Source organism: Excalfactoria chinensis, chromosome 12, assembly GCF_039878825.1.
Source record: "Excalfactoria chinensis isolate bCotChi1 chromosome 12, bCotChi1.hap2, whole genome shotgun sequence".
Classification (NCBI taxonomy): domain Eukaryota; kingdom Metazoa; phylum Chordata; class Aves; order Galliformes; family Phasianidae; genus Excalfactoria; species Excalfactoria chinensis.
Window position 1 is genome coordinate 12795187 of NC_092836.1, and position 10447 is coordinate 12805633.

At 35.9% G+C, this 10447-nt stretch overlaps 1 protein-coding gene across 2 annotated transcripts in view; it reads left to right on the forward strand.

Annotated features, from left to right (window-relative positions):
* Positions 1 to 6397, forward strand: part of DCP1A (decapping mRNA 1A) — a 28568-nt gene extending 22171 nt beyond the window's left edge. For both annotated transcript variants that reach the window (XM_072347222.1, XM_072347221.1), the window contains 3 exons: positions 142 to 207; positions 1038 to 1256; positions 2737 to 6397. In XM_072347222.1, coding sequence (XP_072203323.1) covers positions 142 to 207; positions 1038 to 1256; positions 2737 to 2817 — 366 coding nt within the window. In that variant the 3' untranslated portion in view covers positions 2818 to 6397. The remainder of the gene's footprint in view (positions 1 to 141; positions 208 to 1037; positions 1257 to 2736) is intronic.
* The last annotated feature ends 4050 nt before the right edge of the window (positions 6398 to 10447 follow it).

Consider the following 10447-nt stretch of genomic DNA (forward strand, 5'->3'; position numbering starts at 1 on the left):
CTCTTTGAGTTGTAATCATATAGACCAAGCCAAGGTTTTACCTTACATCTGGGTGCAGTGATAATGTAAGAACAAAAACTATCAAGCAAAACTGTTTACTGCTTTACCTAAGTTGTGACTTATGCTTTCTTTTCAAATTAGACTGTACAACAAAACAAAGAACCAGAAGTATTTCCCCAGTCCAAGTCTTTACCTAAAGCAAGTCAGGTAGGTGAACAAACACTTCAACACATTAATTTAGTTTACTTGTAAAATAAAATGCAAGTGTTAAAACTCTGTTAATAATCGGTATCTCAAATTGTCCTATTGCTTACTTTGACAATTTCTGAAGTACTTTTATTGGGCAGAAACAAGCTGTACTGAATCAAGGTAGTATTCCTCCAGACTGCTGTCAGTGTGCTTTTCTCCTGTATAATATATTTTATGGTTGATGCGGAAATTATGTTTTTGGATCTGCAGTATTGCAGCACCATTAGAACTGGGTCTTTTCATTTGCTTTTTTTAAGTACTATTGTCATAACATTGTGGGATGTATTAACCTTGCGTGCCTCAGAGTAGATTTTTGTAATAAACCGTCAAACAGAATTGTGGAAGGATGAGATGGGGAAGGTGACTGTCAAAATATTTCCCTATTTTCTCTCTCCCGTCCAGTTGCCTTAGAATGAAAAAGACTGTGTGCTTGGATATTTTAATTATAGTTAATCAGTCATTTTAAAATATCTTGAGAAGGTTGGTCTCGTCTTCTGTGATATGTTAAAAAAACAAACTGAAAAGTAGCAACTACATGGCAATGGGTCTACGTGTAAGAACACTGAAGGCTATTAGCTTCCTCAGCTTCTAAGATAAGAATTAGTGTTGACACTGAATTACTTGGTAAATCACTTTTCATTGTGAGTAGTATTCCCTAACACCTTTCTGATTTACTGTAACAGTAGCTACAATTTTGAATTTGTTTATGCTCATTCCTGTAGTCTTTTTTCTAGCAGCATTCATTCCTTCTGGACACAGTCCTTACTATCTTTCTTTTCTTTCTGCAGGTTGCACCTCCACAGTTTGTTACAGCCACAACTACAGTAACTCCTTCCATCCTCCTGTCTCCTAGCGTTTTTCAGCAGTCAGCTACAAAACCTACTGAAGCGGAAAATAAAGCCAATTCTTCATCACCTTTAACACTTGGCACAACAGAACTTCAGACAGTACCTCCTACTGTGCTCAGTAGGTCTCAGCTTCAGGAAGCACTGATACATCTAATAAAGGTCCTGTCTGAAGAAAACTATGAGGGGTGGGGTTACAAGTACAGTAGCCAGTACTGAGCCTTTGATTGCAAGATGGGTGACTTGCAAGGACAGAGCTCTGCTTGGTGCATTCTTTCACATACCTATCAGTTTGTGAACACTTGAGAAAAAGATGTGTATAGAAGCAGTAGTATGAGGAAGGTTGGGTTTCTCTTAAGTGTTTTTGCTTTTCTTTGGAAAGCTTTCCTGTTGCCAGTTACCTTGAACTGTTACTGATCTTTGATGTATGTATATTTGGAATGGAAGTTACAAAAAGTTGTACCATTCCTACTGACTGAAAAGTTCAGTTGAATTAAATCTGTAATGCTGGGAGTAGCTAGACAGTGAGTTCAGCAGTGTTATAGGCAACAAGTAGAAGTGGCCATGGGTGGCAGCCATTCTCTTAGTTCAGGATTCTGTAACTTTCTCCATGCTGATGTTGCTTGGTCTTGTGCTCAAAGTGCAGGTGTGAAGTTGCAAATATCTTTCCAATGGAAAAGTTACAATCAAAAGGGCAAAAACCAGACCCAATATCATTTTAAATTGCCTGATTTACGTATTGTTTTGGGTTTTTTTTATTTATATTAGTGTGTATTTTTTCCTTTAAAGATATGAAACTAGTTTACTTGTAAGTCTTGCAACTGAGTTCAGTTATCAGAAGTCTTTGCTATTCCCATTAGCAATTCTCACCTTAATGGTCTGAAGAATGTTGCTGTGGTGACTTCAGAGAGCTGACTGGAATATTCGTGTTTCTAGTCTTGTCTTTACATATAGAGATAGCTATATATAGGCAGCAGTCACCGTAGCCCCACAACACAGGAGTACTTGCAGAGTGCTCCAAGGAGAAAACATATATTCACGATATAGATTTTTGTGAAAAGTACCACATCTTCAGCCTAGATAATTACCTACTATCTGGAAGAGTAGGACTCAGGAAATATCTCTAAATGCTTTCTTACAGACAAAACAATTTGACTTCCCAGTAATTCTTTGACGTGGGAATTTTTATATAACACAGTGCAATCCTTTTCAGGCTGATTTTGCAGGCAGAACTAACATCATTTTTGACACTTCTATGGCCTTTATGTGGATGTCTGTATGCAGGATGGAATTTACTAAGTCTTGATGTTTTTGTACTCTTCTCAAAGAAAGTGCACTCATGGGAGAATGAAATTGTGTAGCCAGGGCTGACCTTGGGGCTGCTGTTTTTTTTCATCTGAGTATCCATTGTGCTTAGTAATCACTTTAGCTGCCTTCAAAGTTTCATGGTTCAAAGTCTCTGTTGTCCATACAGTGCTGCCTTTTGTACAGGTAGGCAGCCAGTTCCTTTACCCTAACCCTCAGATAGATAGCAGTATGTTAAAAATCTTATTCACAACTTAAACTGAGTTAAATTTTATTTATATATATATATATTTTTACATCTTTTTACTAATGCTTCTGTTGTTTTTTTTTCCTGCAGAACGATTCCCGTTTTCTCAGCACTATTCATGAAGTCTACTTGCAAGTCCTAACCAAGAACACAGACAACATTAAGCTATAATTGAAGCTAAATCTGCTTAGAATATTACCACTTCAGAAATAATTATGCCTCATCTATAAAACTAATATTTTTTTAAAGGAATATGTAGTTTTCAATGTCTTGAATTTGAACCCGTTAGGAAAGACTATTCCTTAAGTACTTTAAGAAGGTAATGTTCTCAGAAGTGATTTAGGTTTTCACTGTGATCATCACCAGCAGACCTTTCTTTTTACTGGGGGAAGGGATTTAATTTGCGTATGAGCTTTCATTTGCATTTTTGATCATGCAGATGTTTGCTCTGGCTTTCGTTCCTAGCTGTATTCACCTTTCAAGGATTACAGACTACATACTACTTAAACTACCAATGTAGTATAGTACACTACACCGCACCAGAACATGACTTGGTTTTGGTTCTAAGGTGGGAGCTGAATGCCTTGTGATTAAGGTGGCAGATGTGGGGAAGAGGGGGATTTGGAAGCCAGGCCTTTGTAGCTAAGTCTTTAAACAAAAGGTTTTAAAATGTGATTTGCTAAATACATTAGTACATTACTTTAGCTAATGCTCATCAGTTCATTTTTTAAATATTCCAATAATCTTACGGCTTCATGTTTGATAAAACAGATATCCAAGTGAGTAAGGCTGTTTTCTCTAAGAAGGTGGAATCAGAAATACACAAGATCTTCAATGACTACATTATTTTTGAGCAACAGAACAGTTCTGTTGTAAGTTGAGGTTCTTTCAGGTTAAGTGTAGGTAAGAGACCATCACTGGAAGACTGCTTTCCTGTTCTGTAGTGTTTGATATGACTGAAATACTTGGTTTCTGTTTTAACTTAAGGATGGACCATATTTTATTTGGATTTCATTCCTCAGTTGTATTGTAACTGCAGTGTTGAAAACTATGCAGGTGGGGAACAATTGCATGCTCTTCTCTTGGCCTCTCTCCAAATTATTCGTCCATTCTTCATGCTTTAAAATTTACCTAGTTAACATGTTATTGCTTTTTATACATAATTTCATATTTCAGTAATGTAAGTAAGAATTTGATATCATTCTTTCCTATCTGAAATCAGAAAGATTTCGAACTATATTTTCTTATGCTGCTGGGTTGGTTTACCCACAGCTTGTATTTATTTCATGAAGTTATACAAAGGTAGTTAACAGAACTTCAGGTCTGAACTTTTTCCAGCAATACTAGTTTTAAAGGATGCTTTTGCAGTTTAAGAGAGAAAAAGTTTTGGTTGATTGAGCAAACAGCTAGTCTGTAGTGAGTTCTGATGCACTGCTTTTTTCACCCTCCCTCAAGCACTATTGAAATTGAAGAAAAATGATTTAGTTCCTTTAAAAAAGAAAAACAGCCAACATGTTTGTGTGTATCCTAAGGATTAGTAGAGGTTAACATAGGCAACGTATACAGTCATTTTGTTGCAAACTCAGCTTTAACTGTTATTTTTCACAAATTGGTATGTTTTAGATACAACAGATACCTACATTTTTATGTATTTGATCTATTTTAGTTTTTTTTTCATAGGTTTTTAGTGGAAAATATATTTTGTTTAGCACTACCTGCCTTCTGAAAAGGTCTTTGCAGCCTTTCAGTTCATTGTTTCCAATTAAAATGTATAGTAGCTTTGTTAGAAAATGTGCAGGATTCAGGGAATTATGCTAATGTCATGCACATTCATCAAGAAGTTTATTGGCTTTAATTGTAGCATTTGAACTCAGCAATATGAACTCAGCGTTTTGCTAAGGAAGATGAGAACTTCCTACACAAATTCTGGAGTTAAGATACTGCATATGGATATGAACAGTGAGAGCCAATTTAGATATTAGGTTTCAACTAAGTTAGTGGTTCTTTTAGAAAAACTTTAATAAACCAATGTGCAGTTCCTGGGGGGGGGGGGGGGGGGTACGGGGGGCGTGGGGAGAAATGCATAGTCTAAGCCAAATACAGAGCCACTTTTTCCAGGATGAAGTTTGTATTTCCCTGGCTTTTACAGATGATTTCTGGTTTCTTTGAAGGAAGATTTGATATGAGTTTCTAAGAATAGAAATAACTAATGACATTTCTTGCTAAATACAGTCGCATCCAAAGATATGTATAAACAATAGAAAGAGTTCTATTTTGAGTTCTTAAGTGATACAGAGTTGAGAAAAGTAATACTGCTTAGAGCAGCAGTGCTGTTATGAGAGTTTGACTCTACTCTGACAGCTAAGTATCCTTGACTTGGTTTTTGTCATGCACTAGTAGCAATATGTTATCAGTTTCCCCAGCTATAAAAATGAATTGGAAGACAAAAAATAAAATCACTTTTACTACAAGAAAAATTGTTCATCTTGAACACCTGCATGGATGTTTAGTGTGGCCTCTACAAATAGCCTGCAGACACTGGAACTAAGCTAGGTTTCCTCCAGTACGCTGCAGTTAGTCTCATTTATGAGTAGCGAGATAATTCTCTTCAGAGAGAAGTTACATTATAAAACACAAGCTTAACTACAGTGTAAAACTTGAATTTATTTTTTAAATGTAGACTGTGTTATTTAAGAACTTTAATTTCCTGGTTATCTTAATTTTTTGCATAAACCTAAAATTACCAGCTTGTTGATTGATTTGTGTTAGCCACATGTAGCAACAACAAGGGTATATAGAAATTACCATGGGGTCATCACGGCAAATTATTTTCACCGTTTTCAAGTGTGAAGTTTTTTGGTGCATCTATTGGCTTAATGGGGTTTTACCTATTAGTTCTAAGAATGTAAAGGTTTGTTTAGACTTGACTGCTCAGTTAATTGCGTTGTCTAAGCATGTTTTTGTGGCTGGTGTTAAATCACTTTAATTTAAAAATGAATGAGTTAAGCCTAATCAAAAACAGTTCTAAAAACATGCAGCTGCTGATTTATTCAGGAATATCAAAAATCCTCAGTTTTGTAGTTAGACTTTATCTGCTGGTTATTTAATAATGCAAAGTTTATATGAAAGGTGCCTAACATCTGTTAACTTAGAAGCAGTAGATCTTTCCTAATTAAACAAGATTTGGAGAATGATTGAATAACATTTTAAAAAAGCCAAGTTGCTTGTTTTGGTTTCTTATATATGTTTAGCTTTGTGCATAAATACTTAATGTTTAAACATTTGCTCCTGGATGTATCTTGGTTTTGCTCACATTTCTGATTGCTTCATTTTGGTATATTTCTGAAACCCATTATGCCATGTATAGCCACTGATACACGTTCTGAAATGTTTTTAGAAGAAAATGTTAATTTGGGCCTTCTTGTTTTTAAAAGTATTGTAAACAATTCATCTTCTCTTTTGCCAGCTATTTGTGTTGCTTTGAACAGCATATCTTAACAGGAGGAATGTGTGCAATATACGTCACCTCAGTTTCGTCTGGCAATGTTACAGAAATGTTAAGATGCAATATTTTCCCTTCAAGTTGGAAAAACTGCAGTATCTTTAATTTGGTATCTATTTATATTTATCTAGACAGTGTATGGGCATATGGTTGTTTGGTTTAGTTTGTGTTTGGTTTCTTTTTTTGTTTATTTTTTTTTTTAATGTGCGTTATGTGCTTTGAGCAATTCCTGAGTTTTACCACTTCAGTGGGTGCACCAGTTCTATACCCATCAGCATGTTCTTTGAGGATGAAGGTCGTGGGGAAGGAGGGCTTCAGGAAAAAAATCTGGAAACTGAGAATGAGAGGAATTTTAAGTCACTAAATGAAGATACTGCTTCATTAACACTTTTTAGTATGGTATGGATTTTATAGCACCTATGTATGTTTGCAGTTATTAAGTTATTGCATAAATGTTTAAGAATGAACATTTTTTCATCCAAAATTTTGTATGTTTGCAAATATATTTTTGTAATAAAACCTCAAAACAAATGTTTCAGCACCTCCTAAAATCTTGTAATGATTCATTTTATTTCTAGAGCTCAGGGTTAGTATTTTCCAGACAAGTAATTCAAACTTCAGTTCATACAGGGGCAAAACCAAACACCACTTACTGATGAAAGAAATTGTCCTGCTCTAAGGATGGCTGAGAATTACATCTGTCACTTGTAATAGCTTCTGACCTTCCTCTATATTGCTTGCATTTGCAATCTGATAAACTGACTGATTTCCTTTCCATTAAGAAATGCAGCTGTAGGTTCACTGGTCCGTAAGTACAGCTGTAAATGGTTATAGTGTCTTATTGCTTTCTTACAGTTTTTATGCTACCCCCTCCAACCTTCCAGGCATGGCACATGAAACTCAACAGATCCAGTGCTGATCTTTGATCATAGACCTGCAAAACTGAACTTGTTATCTTATATGATTGCTGTCATGTAACTGTTCTACCCAAATTTCACAAAGTAAAACAGGCTGATAAGGAGAGAAAAACGTAGCAGAGGTTCTGTTGAAAAGGTTTTGAGATTAAACCATCTTGCAGCAGATTCTCATAACTAAATGCTTAGGCAACAACAACAAAAAATTACTCTTAGAACACTTCTACATAGCTCAAAAAGCACTGTGAAATAGAGCAATTATTGCATTTCTGAAAGACTGATTTGCAGTAAAATGAGAGAACCAGTGAGTACCCTGGGAAGTGAATGTCCTAAGAAAGTAGTCACAAAAGCATGCAAGGAAATGTGAAAGGATATACTGCAGAGAGACAAGTACGGCCTGGGAAAGTATGTCCTAAAGCACAGAAGAACATATTTACAGTCTTGTATATGTTCTACTCTTAGATATCTTAAGGTATTTCCAAAATTTGAAGGAGGCTTGCCTGTAAGAATCACAAATATTTCAGGATGTATTCATGGACAGACTATAATTCTTGGTAGAGCAATACATAATTCTCTAGATCATTAGTTTTTGACCTTTAGGTATCTGGAAGCAGCATAATGGAGCTGCCTGATTCAAAGCAGAAGGTAGTTTGTATTTTTGCTTTCTGCCCTAAATAACATCTCAAGATCTGCTGCTTAGAACAAGACCGCTTGTACCTCACTGCCCTTCTTTGGTCAGTTCAAATAAACCTTTAAAAATATTTCTTCCATAAGTTATTCTTTAAAATTCAGGAAACACTATTTTCAAAATAAACTTTGGGAGATATAACCACAAAGGAATAAGCTTCCTTTATATGCAGACTAAAATGAATGCACTTGCCCTTGGGCCTCACTTAGAAGATGCAGGTATGTGATGTAAATGCACAAGTCTGTTTCTTTTCTCCTCATAAATAAGTCAAGAAGCTTTGAGAGTAACAACAGAGTGAAGATCTCCCAGACTGCCTTATGTATGCAGAGCTCTACATGGTCTTAATTTAGAGAGCATATGGCTTGTACATCCTGCTTTACTTCTTGTGGTTCGTAAGAGGGATGGGAAAGGCTTAGTAGGTTATCCACCTGGCTTTTTCATGCAGACTGAGATTTATAGGTAATGCTAATTGTCTTCTTTGTAAGCATCAAGTTAACTTCTGCTCTCTAGAGATGCAGTTTTTCCATGCAGCAAGTGCTGTGAGGGAATACTTTCATGCTCTAAATTTACCTCAAGAATTGAGTTAGAAGGTAGAGCTTACAGGATTCAGATGTATGTAGAATTTAAGGGTGCGAGGTTACAGCAAGCCTTGCTCCTGGATCTTCAAGATGAAAGGGAAAGGCATGGGGTACATATTCCAAGTAGAGAAGGAAAACCTGCCACAATAGAAACCCTTAGAGAACACTAAGTCTCAGTTAAAAACTCATGCAGAAGTTTAAAGAAGCAGTTAGAAACAAACATAGCTCAGTTCTGCAGATATGCAGCTGTGAGAACAAAACTGGTAACGTAAGATATGGGAATTGTGTAGATTGTGTGTTGCATAGTGAGTGAGCCTGGGCACAAGGTACAGCTTTGTGTGTAGTTTCATCTTAGTGACTTGGATTGTTCTTTAAAAAGCAAAACACCTCAACCTGATCTTACTGTTACATCTACACCTGTTTCCATGCAGAATGTATCATTATTTCTTGCTATTCTTGATGCCAAGTTGCACAAAAATTGGATTTTTTAAAACATTTTCTCAAATTCATTAACAGCTAAATAATGTTATTACTGAAGTCATGCTGAATAATGTTTTCCTTGTACAAGTGAAGTCACTGTATTTGTGCACATGCAAATGGATGCATAATGGTGTGCATAATTAAATAACTCTTTGGCATAAATCAACCTTCTTCATTCTTGAACAGTTCCCTTTTTGCAGAGTTTCTAAAGCAGCTGTTCTTTTGAAGGGCAAAAATAGTCAAAACGTGTCGTGTTGCAGAGGACAAGCAGAAGAAAAGTTCTTTCATTTTCCTTTTTCCCAAACATGGGAGAAACAAATGAATCCTGCTTCATTTGGTCATTAGAGCAGACTCTTTTCAATATTCTATATGTACATAACTTACATAAGTGCTGTTGTTGAAAATTTGTAAGTTATTGATGGTAACTTTGTTCTAATTGCATTGGACTCAGTCGCATACAGATGTTCCTGTGTCTTTAAGCAGAACCTAAACTGGCAAAGCAAATTCCAAGCTTTTTTGAAGAGTGTGTTTTAGATAAGCTGAATCATGAAGAAATAAATAGGGAAAGTAAATGTAATGGAACGTCAGTGGAGTATTTACATATTCAAGCTCTTATGGGCCATTCTCGTGAAGAAACTGGACCAAGAAAAAACTCATTTTGACAGTGATTTTTTAAAAATGCATGTTATATTATTGCTAGCAACTGTTTAAATTAAATCAATCCAAGTAGCTCCAAACCTTGCTGCATGAGCATTACACACTGCAGTTTAAATCTTGTAATTCTTCTGCATTGCTAGTAGGAATACTTCCCTAAATAGCCTGAAACAGCAGAGCAATTACAAAGCAAGCCACAATGAAATCCTTTTAACTACGTAACATTTTTTTTTCTCTGCTAGGTTACATATTAAATAGAGGTAATTCTACAAATCTTATAGGGTTTACTGTTTTTTTTTTCTTACTAAATGACACTTTTTTTTTTTTTGGATTACTAATTGTATTCTGCATGCATGTATCTTTTGCTGTTATTTGCTCTTTCAGACATCAAAGGTGAATTGATTTCCCTGTTTGGGCACTTCTGGATCAGGTGCTGCATGAGAACTTTGTATTTTCCAGTGTAGTGGTTGTGTCTTGTGCAGCAAGGACAATTGCTGTCCTATAGAAACCTAAGGATGATTAAAGTGTTTCTCGTGCTCCAATGAGAATTGCAGAGCTGATGATTATTTCACAGCCTGCTGGATATTCTTTTCACAGGGTATTTACTTAAGCATGCACTTGGACTGAACTAAATCCACTTGCTACATACATCCACCAAAATGTGAGTGGAATTCCACCGATGTATCTTCTTTTGTTTTGTTTTTCCTGAAAGTAGCCTGCAAATGAAATTAAACCATACATACTATACACTTAGATTCAATGCTAGCCAGGTGACAATCCATACCATTAGTGACTGTCAGATCATGGCATGGCCTGGAAGCTGTACAGTGCAGCAGTTGCACAGGCTCAGTCTCCTCCTGTGCCTTCACTCGTTTCCTTTGCTTACTATTGATTGGATTTTGTGGAGCAAAATTCTTACTAGACTTGGACTTTGGAATTTCATCTGAGAACAGTTTTTAATGTAAAACTGGGAGCACAGTCCCAT